We start from the raw sequence: 18853 nt of genomic DNA on the forward strand, positions 1-18853 counted from the left end.
CTACTTTGATATATTTCAGATCATATTTAAGTAAGGAAGAAAGGAAATAAATTTTTCAACGGTGTTATATACAATCTGCCCTATTTAATCGCTCGAGCAAATACACTCTAGCCAAAGGTATGAAAAACACTCGGTGACTAAACTACAAGTTTCAATGAAACAATTATGCATGACAAACAAAATCGTGACACACCACACAAACAAATTATACAATTCGCATTCACACGAATCTACGAGCGACCATAATTCTCATTCCACGTGCCGGGAAAAATGGCACGAAACTCGCAGGCGGCTAGAAAGGTTTCTTATTCCTCTTCAACGGCATTCCCATTCGCAAAGCATGATCTATCGATCTGATTTCTCTCGAGAAATTCGGGCTTACTGTGCAATTAATGCAGACGCCACCGCCGCGAAATTTCCCACGAATGTCCATGGACATTCTTCTGTCGGCCACATCCTGATCATATCTGCACGAGGTTGCATGTCCATTGCAGTTGCATTTCTCACAGTGAAAGCCCTTCGCAGCTGTGCCAGGTTTCCACGGAATCTGATTGTACATGGGACAGCATTTTTCGCATCTTTCGCCGCACGTGTGGCGCTCGCATTCGCATTCTTGGTGCTGAGAAACAATACCACCTCTTAATGGAACCTTATTAATCTCCGCGACAGGGTAACCGACTAAATGTTCGATTCTTTTAGCTTTTGCGCGGGAAGGACGATTTACTTTCTGCTGAATATTGAAGGTAACATTTGATTAAGTATCGGTGGATTTTGTCAGTGTCTGACGTTGGTGTATTGGCTTACAAGATAAAATATTTCGTGTTTTAGTTGTGGGTGTACTGTAGTGCTGGGTTGTGGGTGTGTTTAGCGAATGGGGAGTGATGTATTCTGTCGTGATTACAGAGAAATTTCCTACGAGTATGGGCTTTTCATATTTCATGGTGTGTATTGTGATTATGATCTTAATATTTCACAGTAGTAACGTAAATTTATTTATTATTTCTATATGAGTATATCTGTAATAGTTTATAGTGATGTACAATCAGTGATATTTTTGGCAAAAACGTAGAAATTAATCCCATGTAAATTAGCCTATGAAATGATTAATTAATCACATTATTTTGATCTTCATCATATATACCATATCTACTTCACCGCTATAGATCTTCAGAATTTTGCAGGCAGTCATCTCTTACATAACTCAACGAGAATCAATTCCTTTCAATCAAAAAAGAGAAATAAAATTCCATTTATCAGAAAACTAAAAGAAATATGTAAATTTGTAATAAGTTGATTTTTAAGAAAAATCGAGCGTCATTATCTCCTCGTTATTCTATCACATCCTATTATCTAGAACGAAATAACTTTGATGGTTTCTCCAATTTAATCGCGATGGTCACGACACACGAGTCCACCCTGTATAACAACCTTCCAACAGGAAAATATTCGCGTATCCACGATGCTCGATGAATAATTACGCCTGGTAATCACATTTCCAAGAAACTATGATCCCGCTTGCAGTCTAGCAAAGCGAAAAAGAGAAAGAGAAGGGTGAACGATAGCGCACTTCCGGTTTCTAGCCATTTCTCGCGGCCATCGAATCAATTAACGCGGAAGACGTAATGGATATGGGGTGAAGCATAAGCGTGCTTTATAAATCGCGACAAGGCCTCTGCAACGAAGATGCTTCTTTATGCCTCGCGATACAGATATCCGGTATTGCGCTCGAGCAGCGGACAGAATGGCCGTGCAATCGCTTCTTTCTGACGTTTCGGAATTTATAGGAACGTTAAGATAGGAGGCAACGTTATCGGGGACATTAATTCGCGCGCGGCTCGATTGGCTAGCGAATTTTATTTCGAGAAGCATAATTCTCATTGCGAGACGAATTTTCATACGTCTCAGGGTGCATCGGTAGACCTTATAGGGGTGCTATTCTTCGAAAGTGCAATTTTATGATTTTATAACGAGAGTGAGGACAATAATTATTGTATGTTTAATTTTATTGAAATTTGTTTGCATTGTAACTTCTTGTCAAGGATTTTGGTTGCTATTGATAAAGAGTTAAAGGTAAATCTTAGTATTGATGAAACATGGTTTAATCTTCAAGTGATATTTTTATGGAATAGGAATATTTTATGGGATACTGGATATGTGAAAAATCGAAGGAAATTCTATAGTATTTTTAGGAAAAATTGGTGAGGGGTTAATGCTAATTCTTCAAACAATGTTAAATTTGATTCCTAAGATAGAAATTCGATATAAAGGTCACGAATGTTTTTAATAAATTTTTATATCATTTAATATAAAAATCACTGACTTTACGAGCAAATTCTTACAAAACAATGAATACATCAAGACAATCAATAATTTTTAAAATAAATTCTTGCAAAATTTCGAACGGACTCCATAATTTAATATAAAGGTATAAAAATTTTCTAATAAGTTTCAACGAAATACTATTAAATATGAGAATTATAAATTTTTCTAACAAATCGCAGCTGGGTGCACATTAAATATGTCAACAAGGTAATATATGCTAAAACATTCAGAAAACACAGATTCAGTAGAGGTTCGGCTATTCGCAGCCGTGCAATACACGTAAGACTGCCATACTTCGCCTAGAACAACTATTATCACGGTAGTAAATAATATCGAGCACTTTGGCGTGGGGAACACGATCCAATATACCACGCTTAGTTTCCCTTTTAAGTGACGAGACCACCCGCATTGAGTTAACCCCATGTTTTCTCTGTTTAAATTTATCGACCGAGCTTGTTCATTTGTATTTCGAAAGAAGCACTAGGGGTTCCATTCCTATTATTCAATAACGTTGACGTAAAAATTTGTACCTTTATTATTATCCTCTTACAAATCTACTTTTGTTTTATTCTCATTTATTTCTGTACTAAACAGAACTAATTTCTAAACAGGAAAATTATCATTTAAATTGAAATTAATAATTTGTACAGAAAATGTTATTGTTCTCATCTGCTTATCATTATGACTATCACTGTACCTCGTGAACAGATATATCATAATTTTAGAACTAAATATTCATATAACAGGACGTTCTATTATTTACTTCACCTATCATTGTATATTTTAAACAAAAATATACAAAAATAAAATATATGAAAATACAAAAAAGGGTATTACTCCTATTTACTTTCCTAAATTTTTAAAAAAAGGAAAAAATTCCTAATTATAAATTTGAATTGTCTGCTTTTAAATAGAAAATTCGTAATTCTGAATTCGAATTCATATCCTGCACAAAAAACAAAGGAGTATTTCTCTCATTTACTATAATATACTATGCTACTATTATACTGCCTTTGAAATAAAAAGATTGAAACTATAAAATTCGAATTAATTACCAATATAACAAAGGGTGCCATTTTTTCGCATTTCAGTACCATTATTATATTTTTTAAACAGGAAAACCGTAATTTTTTAATTCACAGGAAGTTACCGTAGTTTCTATAGCAAATGTATTACCTACGTGAAAGAAATGAACCTGCAGAAGAGCTTAATTCTACGTAACAGGTGTTTAAACGTAACATGAATTAGAGAAAGAAGAGAAATTAAATCACGAACTTTTCCATTCATCGCGTTCATGCAGCACGTGATCTCAATAAGTTATTGAAGATCCATTGTGAACAGCGATCGTACTCTACGAGCGGAATTACAAACCCATAAATGATAAGGCTTACGAGGCGTGTTTATATGGTAACTCGGAGATATTGAGCACCAGACGAGTGCAGTAAATCGTAATTTACACTTTTTACGACGCATCACAGGCCTCATTGTGCTTTCATTAATGACCATTGTCATTCATAAGAATAGACGCACCGCGGGAAACGGTTAATGACTGCTTCAATGAAACATTATCGGATGATTTACTGAGATCGATGTACCGAGAGCTTAATTAACGCCGGAACACGCTATATATAATAATCGAGAAAGATGTTCGTAGACAGCGTGTTGTTCTACAAAGTAATTCTGTAGTATGTACATTTTACGAAGAGCGATAATTGAAGGGGATAACAGAAAAGTAAGGGCACAATGGAATTATCTTTACGCATATGCATATAGTGCAAAGAGATATTCGATTTTTTACGAATATTAAAAAATTGTAGAGAAAATGTAGAAAGCTTCAGAATATTGTTATAAATAGGAGAGTTATTTTAATGACACGATAATTCTTTGATATAACTATATACTAATAATTATTCATAAAAATATAATATACAATAATAAATTATTCTATATTTAATAGTGCATTTTTAATATACAATATTTTAATTAATAAGAATAGAAGAAATTCTTAATCCTGAAAATAATATAATTAATATGTCTCTAAGAAATTTGGAAAAAATTTATTTCCAATATGAAAATAATATAATTAATATGCCTCTACGAAATTTGGAAAAAATTTATTCCTATAAGAAATCCAAAATTACTACAAATAAAATTGATATTTGAAACATTCCATCTATCTTTCCACTAATTTCACATCCACAGATAAAACGTATGAACTCCAAAGAATAATATTAAATCTACAAATTTGAGACAATCATAGTTTACTGGAAACCCTAAGATGTTTAGCAATTTCACGTTTATCGACACAATACCATAAAGTAACTCCATATACAATCATAAAGATGGAACTTTTTATTCGAAAAAGACGAGAAGAGAACAAAGTGGAATACCAAGGTCAGTATATGATCGATGATGAGAATCGGATTGAGACGTAACTGGAAGAATATTTCGAATGCTCGACCGGTGGCTTCGTTATTCAGCAATGCGATCGCAATTCGGTCTACGTGCCAATCGTTGGCCGCGTGCTGCGCCGGACCCGCCCAAAAACTAATTCAATTTACCCTGGCGAGCATTGCCAAAAGTCGATTCTAATCGAATTGAATTCGTTGTCGAACGAACGGTGACGATCGGGATAAAAAGTTTCGTGGCCTGGCTGAATTTTTTAGACGACTCGTGGCCCTCGTTAGTCGAAGAGAGTTGTGATGCTCGATGCTCATCATCCCTTTCGTTATGGTAACATTGGGTCAGGTTGGGTATTATAGAATGTAGCATAGTTATTGCAGATGTTTAGGTGAGTAGTTATTAAAGAACATACTATACTGTAATTGGTGGAGATGCCTATGTGTGTAGCTATTTTAGAATGTGCCATAGTCATTGCGGATTTTTATGTGAGTAATTATTATGGAACATATGGTACTATAGTTGGTGGAGACTTCTGAGTGAGTAGCCATTTTAGAATGTGTCATAGTGATTGCAAATTTCTGAGTGAATAGATATTTTAGAATGTGACATAGTGATTGTAGATTTTTAATTGTAATTATTATAGAATATACTATAGTAATTATTAATAGTGGTTATTATACAATATACCATAGTTATACTAGATTTCTGAGTAAATAATTATTTTAGAATGTGCCTTAGTTATTGTAAATTTTTGGTATATGGTGTTAAAATGATGATATTAAAAATCATAATTATTATGACTTCCTAACTTAATTATTATATCTAAAAGATTAGAATTTGATCATAAATGGAAAGAAAATAATAATTTCTGTTAATAAAATAGTAGTAAAATATTATTCAACTACCCTCTATACTGTTTTAACTACCCATTATAGTCGATTCCTTAATTCAAAATGAATTAATGTTCTAACTAATTAATTTAACGAATTAAGAATTAATTCGTCACTCGAATTACTAATTCTGCTACTATAAATCAGAATAAATCAATCCCTTATAATTTTATACTATATAATTTCCACATAAAATCAAAAAATTAAATTTTCAATCTAAAAATTTGCCAGAAACCTCTGGAATCTATTCAAAATTATCAACAAAATCCCACTAAACGTTGCAAGTAAATAATACATATTTACTTCTAAATAATTATTTACATAATAAATTATCTTTTACATAATTTATAATTTTTAAATCAATTTTTGTATTTCGTTGTAAATTCGTATTCTCATAATATTTTTATGTCGTCCACTTCGACGACATAAAGGAAGTCCCAAGTGTAACTGTATTTCATATAAAAGCTTACGACACGTATCTAATCCACCCACCACAGTCACCAACCTGATCCTTGAACCAAAATCCCAGTTAGATCTCGTTCGAGCGACTCGATAACGCATCGAGTTCAACATCGATCAGTATGTTCCCTGGCCAACTCAGGCATCGTGGTACAAGGATAATGGAACGTGAGAATAACAGCAGGTCCTTTGACGCGAACCACCGACCGGCGATTTTTATCCAATTTCATTATTTCTCGAAGGCGAAATGGCACTCGCGGAGGGTGATTAATGCACGACGAAGAATCGTTTCGCAACAATTAACAACCACGGTTCTCCACCTCTCCAGGATTCTGAAAGATCACGATTGTTGAAGCTCGACTTCGCGAATGTGCCCATTCGTGGGCATTAAATGGTATGCGAGATTCTTATTACAGTGACTGGGTCATTTCGCCGCTCTGAGAACTCGAGTTTCGAGGAGAAATAATTAATCATTTGCAATTGTTCCTTTCTTATCCTTTCTTATTCTATCCTATTTTACTGAAGATATATCGAATTCAAGGTGGAGAAGAATTGATTCGTCAGACGGGTTGGTGAAATTGGAATTTCTGGATGACGTAATTAATTACATTGTTCATAAAAATGAAAAATTGTCCATTTTCATTTCGACGATAGTTCATAATTTACCAAAAATTTATAATAACTATAGCACATTTTACAGTATCCTAATATTTTATAATTTAACCCTTTGCACTCCGAGCAATTTCTAATATGACTTACCAGCAACTCCGAGACAGTTTACCTCTCCTGTTAGCTTTTATAGTACTACTCAAATGGCATTTCATTTTTATTAGGTCTTTTGCCAAAGGTATGCTGGTATAATATCTAACAGTAAACACATGGTAATGCTTCGGGAATTTCATCTAATAATTTTTTATATAAATGCAGCGGAATTCTAGTGCCATAGTGGCGACAAGGAGTGGAGAGGGTTAATAATGAATAGCCAATTTTCATTTTTCCGATGATTTATAGTTTATTAAGAATTTAGATTTATCAGAAATGCATCTCTTTATATAATATAATAGATCATATATAATATAAAATGTACATTTATTATATTATATATCATAAACATTATATTATACATTATATTACACAGGGTATCTCACGGATCGCTAAGCAAGATTTTTAAAGTTCTTGCGAAAATCTGACAAAAAATATTTTCAATACACGCTACTGTGTTTCCTGTGTTCTATACAATTCTGATAAAAAAAATTTTTTTTAAATATTTCTTTTCAGAAATTCTGAAAGTTAAATTCGTTTTATCAAATGGCACTTTATATTTTTGTCCTAATATTATTATATTATGGTATTACAGTACTATAATATATTAGAATATATAATAAATATTCAAATAAATGCATTTATAACCCAGTTATTAAAATTAAATACTACTCATTCCTAACAACAAGTGAAAAATTAAACGCGTTAAGAAAATAACATAGCGAGCATGAATAGAAGGAGTTGGAAAAGATACCATAACCGGTCAAAACGCGTTAAAAAATCGCGTGAATGTGAATCGCGTAAAAATGTTCCAGGTGTGCCCAAAACTCGACCAACCTGACCGATTGCGACATTTTGAAATCGAAGAAAAATGTTGGAAGCGGAAAGGACCCAGAGACGCTTTCCAGCGACCATAAATCTCGGAAACCCGTTCTACCTTGCAGCTACGGTCCTCCGTCCTTTCTTCCGCCGCTTCCGCAACCTCCGCCTCTCATTAGCGAGACAGATCGTGAAAAAAGTTAACGACGGCCAAAAATTTCGAGCGACTCCCGCGCGATCGTGCAAGAAACTTTAATGTCCGGTAGTTCCTACGGAGTACCGCCGGTTTCTAGCGGGTCACGGACTCGGGACAGAGTCTATCCTGCCATTAGCAGCGACAGTAGACAAAGGTCTGACAAGTTTATGGCATTTCCGACAGATTTATTCCCTGGACCCGGGCTGCCGCCCCTGCGAATCGCAGATATTCCCGAGATCTAACTTTAGAGAGGACTGTCTAGAAGAAAATGAAGTCACGTGACCGGCTGCTTTCTAGACCTTCACTTCCGTTCCTCCGTGACGAACATCCTTCAGAGATGCTTGCCTGATTATTAGGCTTGTCTGCCAGTTTTTCGTTTCCCGGAACATCTGATGGTTCAATCGGTCGGTATTGGCTTTGATAATTGAGCTATGGTTTGTACAGTTTTATTATTTTATTTGGTCTCGTTACTTATTACGGTGCTATCAGAAATTCTTGCGATATTTGTGTACCTAGAAAATTTCTTTTGTGTATTTGGAGTGAGACGAGGATTGTTTAGTCTAAAAAGCGGAGAATGTGGAATTTTTTTAAAGTCTCTGAATTGAGCTGAGAATCAATTTTGAGGTTATGGAGACAATCGTCTTATATTTCTAACGATAAGTTGGAGAATTTGTTACCATGTGACTGTATTCAACAAATGTTTGTTTTCGTATGAAGTCCAATTCCTTTTACTTATAATTTGAAATAAAATATCTAAGAATCAAAGAAATCTGGATATTTTCTGTTTTTTTCCATATCACCCATTTTCCATCCTTAATATGTATGAAATAAAATAAAAAAGGAAACCCTAAAATAGAAGATAAAAAAATTTGAATTGATTATTGGCAAAGCAAATAATAATAACGTAGTAAGAATATAACTCTTATCTTAAAATTTCCATTTTCTTTCTTAAAAGGGAGTCATGTATTTTTATTAATATCCTATTTTTAATATAGGAGAAACAGTCAAAAGATTAATCAAATAATCGAAGCAATCCTGAAACCTCAAATAATTACAAGTAAATATATGTATACTGATGCAATAATAAGATAAGTGCATAATTTTACACACTATCCACAAAGTGTGTATTAAACATCGAGTAAGAAACTTATACAGCAGATAATTCAGCGATGATCTTCAAAATTTTATCGTGTACCTAACTTTCTAATTGAAGGTAGTATTAAGTTCGCACGAAGGTGCATTTAATGAACGCCTTAACACTGGCTGCAGTGAATCCGGTTGTTGATGGGAAATCTTGCAACAGGTTCGAGGCAAATGTGTTAATTGCAGAACTTGTAATCCGTTCGGAGTCAATGTGTGAATTTTACGACTTTTAATTTAGCACGAGTCAACGCGTGAATTATAGGGCTCGTAACTCGTTCCGAGATAACGCGTAAAGTATAAAATTCTTATATGTGTTCCAAATCGATATCTTAAATGCAGTGTAATGTCGTTACTTTCACGTATGGCCAATATACCCGCTGACAAGCTAAATACATACGTTGATAAGTCGGACTTTACGGGCAGAAAAATCGTACATTAACACCTAACCTGTACTCGATCAAGAGCTGGTCACCTCGTTCGACCGCCATTAAGAAAATCGTAAAAGCGAAATATATCGCTGCAAAATGTTCTCGTATCACGGAGAATCGAAATCTCTGTGCTACTTTTATTACCGTTCCGACGGAATATTTATTTTATAATTTTATTCTACTCTTTCGTTTCGCTCTGTCTTGCACCGTTATAGGTTATGTCAGAGACTTACGCCATGTTGGACGCTGTAGCGACATCTCGCCGCGTGACCGGAACATAGACACCTTCCGCCGATATTCACTTCTTTTATCGAGTAAAAAGCGCGCCTTTTATCCGCGACTGCCTCTCCGTTCCGACGAAGACCCTGAAGACGAAGCCGTACGTATCTGGCCTGTGTGAATTCCTGAAGGGTCGCGCTGTGATTCAGGGCACCAGGTCTACCGTTCACCAGGTGAGTATGGATCTGAAAAGGGAAATCGTCGCTTGAGTACATGCAGCCTGCAAGTGCTATGATATAATTTATATCATGCGTGTTATAATTTGTTGGCATATTCTGTCGAATTTGAACTGTTTCAAATAATTTAAATTTGAACTTTCTCGGATAATTTAATTTTGAATTTTTTAATTTAGAACTCTTTCGGATAACACTGTACGAAAAATTTTAACTTTTCCGCTAATTTGTAATATCCAATGAGTGATTCTTGTAGAGCATACATTCCTGAATACATATAAGTATCAGAAATTTATCCTATCGAGATGCGAATACAGTTTTAATTTATAAAACATGTATTCATTACCCAGTTTATTATTAACAACGAATTAATATTCTTAAAAATAAATTGTTCATAAAGTAAATTTATAATAAAAGTGACAAAATTAATAAATTTCTGGTTATTACGTAAATTTATAAAGAACTGGTATTAAAATGTATCCATAATTTATAAAAAGTTTATAAATTATTACACCTATTGTTAATAACAAATTAATATTGTTACTAACAAATTGCTTACAGCGTATATTCATAATAGCAATGAAAAAATTAATAAGTTATTAGTTATAACAGCGGAAAAATAATAATTAATAAAATTGGCGAAGTTCGAAAATTTCCGTTGGAGTGGGGGGCTCGGCCGATCGAAGGCTATATAAAGGGCAACGCGACGTATTATAAATCATTTGTCGGTTTGAGTTCGGAAGTGTAACATCTAAATTTTCATTGTGCGCGAGGGGTGGAGATTCGAAGTGAGGTTGGGGCTGGCCCCCCCACCCTCACCCCCACCCATTAAACAATTTACTACCACCCATTAAGCAATTATAAGATAGATCTCTAGACTAAGTATCATGTGCGCGCTTTCTGTATAAAGGTAAGCTACCTAACTTGGAGCGAAATATATCAATTCTCTTATCCCTCTCGTTTACCAAATAGAACATAATTGTTCTCGCGATAATCGCGATCGTTCCTAAGTACCGACTAGCCTACGCTACGTACTTCCCGTATACTCGACAACTCCACGCCTCGTATGTCATTCTCACGGCTCGTCTCCAACACTCATTTCTACCACTGTTAATCTCGTCATGTATCGAGATCTTTGGTGGCTCTCGGGCTGGTGAGGCATCTGGAGCAACACGAGGGTCCGTCGACCTTAGTCGTCCTGGGTGCCAATCTGTGCACACGACCGGGGGATGGGCCCTGCAGTCGGAATCATTGCAAGAGCGTGCCTGCCTGCCCCTCTAGCACTTGGCGGCTATGTGGTTATGTTTGCATAGAGCCGGGGTATGGAGCATGCGCGTGATTCCGACTGTTAGGCCTCGCATAGGACCCTCGGATTGCCTCTGGGTGTTTCACTGGTTCGTTAAGATCATCAAGTAAGCCATGGCGAGGTCGACAGTGGCAGGGTGGGTTAGGCCCGATCGGGAGGGTGCCGAGGCATTAAGTTGTATTGTACACGAGAGTACGTCGCGTAGGCTAGTCGGTCTTTCGAATAATCGCGAATCCTTTCGTAAGACACGAAATAAAATAATGTGTCTGTAGAGTCACTTTAATTTAATTCGCTCCAAGTTAGATTAGGCTATCTTTGATACGGATAGCGTCAGTAGGTTGCGCCATTAGGGCGCATGTAGGTTCTCGATGCGTAGCCCCCTCCACGTGGTGAGACCTGGTAATTGGTATCGTTTTCCAAAGAGAAATCTTTGGAAAACGGTACCAAGCTAAGAGCTACGCACAAAGTTTAAGATATTTTCTATCTTTTGTAAATTGTTAAAGTTCCTTTTAAACTTTGTCAACTTTCTGAAATTTTATAGAAAAATTTTTCTTTTCTTTTTTTTTTTTTTTGTATACTGTTATATGTTAATTCCATTGCACTTGGTACTGGGATTACACATAGCTACGACATCGTCGAGGCTAAAGAAATGAGCAATGGCTACGTGGCGATAAAATCTCGAATACACGTTACCGGTAAATATTTTCGAAATTTAATCGAAATGAAAACAGTTTCTGCTATATTTTCAATTCCAATATACATGTGCATCTCGGATGGTAACGAATATATAAAAATTCGCGAATGAATAATTTCCTATGACATTGTAAGTAAATTTGTAGAAACTAAATTTTAAGTAACATTTCCTTCTGAAGTATATGTATATATGTACATCATATGTGCAATTGTGTTTCATTGTTTCAAATTTTTAGAGACGTACAAAGAAATTGTATATTTATTTACTTTTAGGAAATAGCGAAACACACTGAGATATGTATAATATCTACATATATATGCGCCTAATATTTAATATTTCTTATTTATTTATATTTACTCTATTTGTACTTTACTAAGGAATCTCTGAAGTTGGTGTGAGGGGCTGTTTAATATTTAATACGCAATGTCCAATTTTATTCAGTTACACGGAACCTGTCGCATAAAGAAAATCACGATGGTGCCCATAAATGGTGAAATTTCTGCGATCTTCGAGAGGAATGTCGAAGGGAACAACAAAGATATCTAAATCGTTTTCGTCCAACGTCGCGACATAAATTACTCGTAGAAACGACATCGATAATCAATAATAAGAGATACAAACGTTTGCTTACGGCACTAAATCCGGAGGAACGCTGAAATCAGAGGAGTAAATCATTCGCGAATGGTGCCGCGTGTTAAGTAGAAAACGAGTCCCATAAATGGCATACCGCGGCTCCTAATACGGGACAATTACACGGGTTTCGGAATAAACGCGCCTACACTTTCCTATATTTAATTTTTTCCCCACAATTTTTTCACCCCATTACATGATTTAATGCACGGTACCCCGTGCATGGATCCTTTTCAACGATTTCTTGCTAAACAGGTTTAATGGACTAAAAATCCATCGTGACAAAATTAAATTCAGGATTCTTGGGCCATTTCGAATTCTTCGGGAGTTCATTGAATAAACAATCGCGTTAGAAAGTTTTCGTTTATCACGAAATATTTATAAATCTCTGCGCAATTATAAACCTTTTCAATTGAATATTTTATTTGTACAAGGTGGTTCACGAATCAGTTACCACAAAATTTGAGATCATTTAAGTATAGTTGTTAAAGGTTTAAAAAAGTTACTTTATTGTAGTATTGAAAATTTAAAATAAAATATGTAGCTACGTTGTTTAATTTATATTTTTCCGTATGTTATTCGTATTGAATCTATATTAAGCAAAACCTGAAACCAATCCAAAAGGAAATAACCACATAAGGGTTGTCCATATTTAGCTACATCATGTGGAAATGGTACTATAGAAAAAATATAATTTCTGCATCGTGTTATACCAAAACCGTATTGTTAGAGTACCGTATTATGCGAGGATTAAGTATATTATATTTATTTCTCGAGTATACTGTAAAGTACTATATTTAATTTTGAGAGTGCGCTAAGGGTATTCTAGCATGCTACAATACTCTATATCTAATTCTGAGATATACTATAGTGCACTATATTTAATTCTAGAGTGTTCTGTAGGCACTATATCTAATTTTGAAAATGTATTAAGAGTATTCTATATCTATTTCTAGAGTCCACTATAATGCACTATATCTAATTTTAAAAGTGCTCTTAGACTGTCCTATATCTAATTTTAGAGTACACTATAATACTCTCTATCTAATTCTAGGGTGTACTATAATACACCATGTACATCTAATTTTGAAAGTGTACTAAGAGCGTTTTACATTTAAATCTAAAGTATACTACTATATTACTATACTGTACTAAACCAATTTTGAAAATGCTCTAATAGTGTACTATATTCAATTCTATTTCCAAACTGTAATTAAAAATTTCCCACTTACAACAAAATCCCCATAAACCCATAGATCTCAAATTCCTCAAGCAACTATTCCATACATATCACGAATGTCGACAAACACAATTACCAGTTCCAAAACCACCCGTGTAATTTTCGATCAAACCCCATTTCCAGCGAAATCGATGACCATGATTCCACCATGGTTCCACCATGGCGTTGGCCGATTCCCTGTACCCCGCTTTCCGATTTTTTCCCGGTCGACCCGCAGCCGCGTACAGAAGCGTAAAACTGGCAACCTCCCCATAGGAGGTGCGTACGTGATAGCCCCATATAAGGCGAGCCTACACCATACATGGCCGGAATGTAGGGATCGCCGTTTTTGTATCATCGATTCCTCCTCCCTTTCCCTCTCTTTCCACCACCGTTCTCGCTGTCCTGCTCCTTTTCTCATCCACCTTCCAGTTTGCACAAAACCGATCTCGTGCGCGGCCATAAGCTCTAATTATCCGTTGCTCATATAGTTTCATTACGGTGAGATTGGAAAGTCCAGAACAAGGGAAAAGAAGGACAACGGAGGTTCGTTAAAAAAGGTTGGAGGGTGAGTTTTCGGGTGGATAAAGTTGGTATGGTGTGCTGGAATTTTTGTGAGAAAGTTAATCCTTTGCACTCGAGCGCCTCTCAGTCGCCATTTTATCTTCATCTAATCTTCTAAACATTCTAAAGATCAATGTTAATTAATATATCAAATCTAAACTTACTCAACGATGCGTGGAATATCGAGGAAAAATAATTCCACGTCTTAATTTACATACGATTTCTTATTTGCCGATTTAAAAACATCTTCGACTTTATGGCAGAAAGTCTTCGAATTACTATTTTTCTGTAACGAAAGAATCGCCGAGTGCAAAGGGTTAAATGTGCTTTGAAGGGTATGTGTTAGTTTATTGAGAAACTTTTGGTTAAACTGGGAAATAATAATTATGTAATATGACAATTACGAATACTTGTATAACTATGTTTCTATAATATTTGAAATTTTTGTTAAAAATTCATCAGGTTAAGGGTCCAAATTGCAATCTTGTTGAAAAATTATAGTTAACTCACTTTAACCATAGGGTTACTTAATTATAGAGGGAGTTATGAAGAAAACATTAATATACCTAGTTGTTATCAAATAGAGTCTAATCAATTATTTTGACCATAAAGTTTGTTAAAAAATGAATACTGAGAAATTGATCTACCAAATTTTATTTTAATATCTTTCCTGATTTTTAGTATATTCGTTACATGTAATTAGCAATTAAAAATTGTGATATTTCTTAGTGATACTAATTAATTAGCATTCAATAACATCTCTCCCACTTCAATATCATATTCTAATTTTACAATCCCTTTTAATACCTCATTGTACATTATGTGACTTATTTAATATCCTATAATATTTTCCATAGGATTATAATATAGGATTTGAACATATAATATATTTAATAGGATCATCATATACATTTCAAAATATATAATATTTTTAATAATAATATATTTTCCACCAAAAAAATAACTTTTTTCTTTACCTATAACTACGTAGACTTCACGTTTAAATAATCTTGACTCCCAAGAAAAATATATTCATCCGCATAAATGTCCTTAAAAAATAAACTCGCAGAGTATAATACTGAAAAGATTAAAAGTATAACCAGAAGGCCCAACCTCGATTCCGATCGGCAAAAACGATCCAACTACGAACCAGTTCGAACGAGAATGCAACGAAGTGTCACCGACAACGAGGAACGATCGACCAATTTCACCTGACAAGCGTTCCATTTCCACCAGGCCATTTCAATCGCGCAGAAATTACTCTATAACTTAAGCGGATACCCGATGGAGAAGACACCGAAGAAGAAGGCGAGCCCAGCAGCGGAAATGCCTTGGAAGCGACGTTTCCGTCCCGCGAGCGGCCAAGCGCGCAAAGCTCGCCAAAGCGTCAGCCGGCTAATCATCCAATCATGTAATTACACCAACGATTGCACGGGACGAACGATAATTAATGATCTCGCCGTGAACAGCTACAGCGTCAGTGCGCAAATAACAGCCGATTTCGCGTCGGATTCCCCATCGAATAATAACACATCCTTCTAATGGGAATGAGCAACAGGTGACGATCACGAGAACGATCGTTTCTGATCTCTTTTGATCTATCTTACTCCAGATCTGATCTCAGGGCTGATATCGGTGATACGAAATGCTCAGGGAATTATACGGTGAAATTTTCTGAGCCGCATGCAGGACTAGAAACTGGCTGATGATAGTGACGCTGACAAGACTAGTTTTATAACTGGTGATAGCGATAGAGACAGAGATAAGAACAGCCTCAGTGATTGCGAGAAAATTTTTAACATTCTGTAGTTCAGCTTGGAGTGGTCAGTTATATTTTAAAAGAATTTAATATATTTTAACTTTTACTTTGCACTCCTATAGTTTATAATAACAAAAGCTTTTCTTATATTTTTCTGAGGTATATCGGTGATATATATAGGAAGTATGCTAAAATAAAAAGAGAAAATCGCGTGTATTTAATTTTAATCTGGTCTAATTGCCTCGTATTTGTTACTTCAATTTCAAGGTATTAACTCGAGTGCAAAGGGTGAATACGTTTGATTGGTTCATTGTAAAATTATAGGGGATGAAAGTACAAAAATATGGGTCTATTGCTTAAAAATAAAATAATAAATAAAAATAAAACTAAAGTTTGAAATTATGAAATTTGTTTTTCATACTTTTCGAATATCTGATGAGACGTGTAATACAGGATAAAAATTAACATTGACACTCTAAATTACACGATCTTTCTCTCACTATGAATGTTTTAGAACTACTACTCGATCGAAAGAAGAAGCATCTTCGATCCTGATACAAAGAATTAACCCTTTGCACTTGAGAGGCGCCTCTCAGTCGCCATTTAATCACATTCTAAAGATAGATATTAATTAATATATCAAATTTACACTTACTCAACGATGCGTGGAATATCGAAGTAAAATAATTCTACGTTCAAAATTGCATACGATTTCTTATTTACTGTTTTAAAAATGTCATCAACCTTATGGCAGAAAGTCTTCGAATTACTATTTCCCTGTAACGAAAAAATCGCCGAGTGCAAAGGGTTAATACCCCATAGAAACACGTCAGTTATCAAGGACTATTCAACTCAATCCATCGCTTAGAGAATCCAGTTACTCCTCATCGTTACTCCACTTTTGTGTACCTAATCCAATGACCAATATAAAAATCGGTTCCCCGATCGAATAGAAAATCTAAAACATAGACCACGGATTGAATAAACCTGTGGAGGCAAACCGATCATCGGAACAATCAATTTTGAACGTTCTTCGCTGGAACGGTACCTAAAGAACCGTTTTAAGTGGCCTCAGAGCTGTTTATTGAATAAACAAATAGAAGGGAAGCGAAAGAGCCGCGATCTTAGATAATTGACTCCCCATGACGAGCAATCACGGGCATTTCTTCTTTTGCCAGCTAGCTGCTTCGCTGTTGATCGATGGTATTGCGGAAAGCGGTCGTAAATCATTGTGAGAAGCTTCTCCATTGGGTGGATGATATGGTATTAGCATATGGAGAATCGCAGCCTCGTCTTGCAGCTTTTAGAAAGCGAAAAATTAATTATAATTGATGTTTGCGAACAGTTAGGGCTCAGAACTTCACGAGAGTTCGCTGGTAAATTGGAATTGGAGAGGAAAGACTGGCAAGAAGTTTGGTTTAGAATTTTTGTTAGTTCTTAAGCCACCTGAGTGTCATTCGTCTAATTGGGTTCCAAAAGGGAAGTGCTCACAGAAGAAACAAGAGTGTACTGGATTCAGATGAATTATTAGAGTCACTTGTAGATGGCCACGATAATTGTATAATATCTCGTGAAATGATTTTTACATCGTAATTACTAATTGAATTAGTAGATTAATGACAAAATATGAATTTCTAGAGTTAGACCTTCTTTCTGCTCTAAATTTACTCGTTTGATATCTTCTACTGAAAATTAATTTTTGCCTTGTTAGTACCTCATAAATCAAAGTATTTCATGTAAACATTTCAAGTTATTTTTAATTTATTATTAAAAAATAATCTACTCGGTATATTATAATTGACACGAATTAGAAAAGGTCAACAATTTTATATGCGTGATACAGTGTTAACTAGAGTATAGATACTGAGAATACTATCACAGTCATAAAATAATTTCTACTGTCCACTCCCAGAGCCAGGTAAACGCACATGGCCATTCACGTCATCTTCCCATAATTATGTGATAAGATATACCAAAAAGGGTAGAAAGATAATAAAGGGTATAATGAAGAGTAATTTCATCCGAAGAAATTAAAGAAAATAATGTGTAATAAAGAACGAAAGAAATGTCTGGTGTTCACGAACATTTGGTTAGGTATATGTTTGAAGCTGTGTATTAAAAGACACGTATGAAGGTATGTAGGTATGAGTGTTCTTACCTCTCCGTTTTCCATAGGTGTCTGTCTAGAGTAGACGCTGGTGCATATGACATCGTCGTCATCGATGTAGACAGGTTTTCCGGTGACAGGCGGCACAGAATAACGTGTCCAACATTCCTCATCGTTTGGAGCGTAATACTGCCATGGTTGGAAATTTTCACCGTCGATAGATCTTTCCAAAATCCAAGCGGCTGGCCTAGGGGAATTCGCTGCCTTCACTATCACGTACTCTATTTGGTACACCTGGACAGAAAGTGTTGGAACACATTAGATTACGTTTGTTTCTTCTCCAAAAAGTATTTATATTATTGACTACATATTCTTATTTATTATTAATTTATTATTAACTTTATTATTAGCTATTTATTATTAAATAAAATTTAATTTAAAAAAGAGAAGAATTAAATTAAACAAAAAATTGTTTGGACTCTTCTTAATGAAATCATTATTAAGTGGGTAAGTATGAAATGTTGTTTTTTCAAAACCGACCCTGTATAATCAGAAACTTATTAGGTCATGAGAAAAGGAAGATATAATTGATGATTATTTTTTACTTCATTTGAAGTCTTGGAATTAATAACTATAACGAAGAAAGTTTTTATTACTAGGATAATGACATATTAATGACATATTAATAGATGTATACATA

General features: G+C 35.0%; 1 protein-coding gene across 1 annotated transcript in view; it reads right to left on the reverse strand.

Annotated features, from left to right (window-relative positions):
* Nucleotides 1–18264, reverse strand: part of LOC108547977 (laminin subunit alpha-1) — a 107986-nt gene extending 89722 nt beyond the window's left edge. Inside the window, exons 1-3 of the mRNA XM_017900728.1 lie at nt 18205–18264; nt 9656–9886; nt 383–619 (exon numbers count right to left, since the gene is read on the reverse strand). Coding sequence (XP_017756217.1) covers nt 383–619; nt 9656–9886; nt 18205–18219 — 483 coding nt within the window. The 5' untranslated portion in view covers nt 18220–18264. The remainder of the gene's footprint in view (nt 1–382; nt 620–9655; nt 9887–18204) is intronic.
* Between the last annotated feature and the right edge of the window lie 589 nt (nt 18265–18853).

The sequence above is a fragment of the Eufriesea mexicana genome, unplaced genomic scaffold, assembly GCF_001483705.2.
Source record: "Eufriesea mexicana isolate 0111107269 unplaced genomic scaffold, ASM148370v2 scaffold1344, whole genome shotgun sequence".
NCBI classification, from domain to species: Eukaryota; Metazoa; Arthropoda; class Insecta; order Hymenoptera; family Apidae; genus Eufriesea; species Eufriesea mexicana.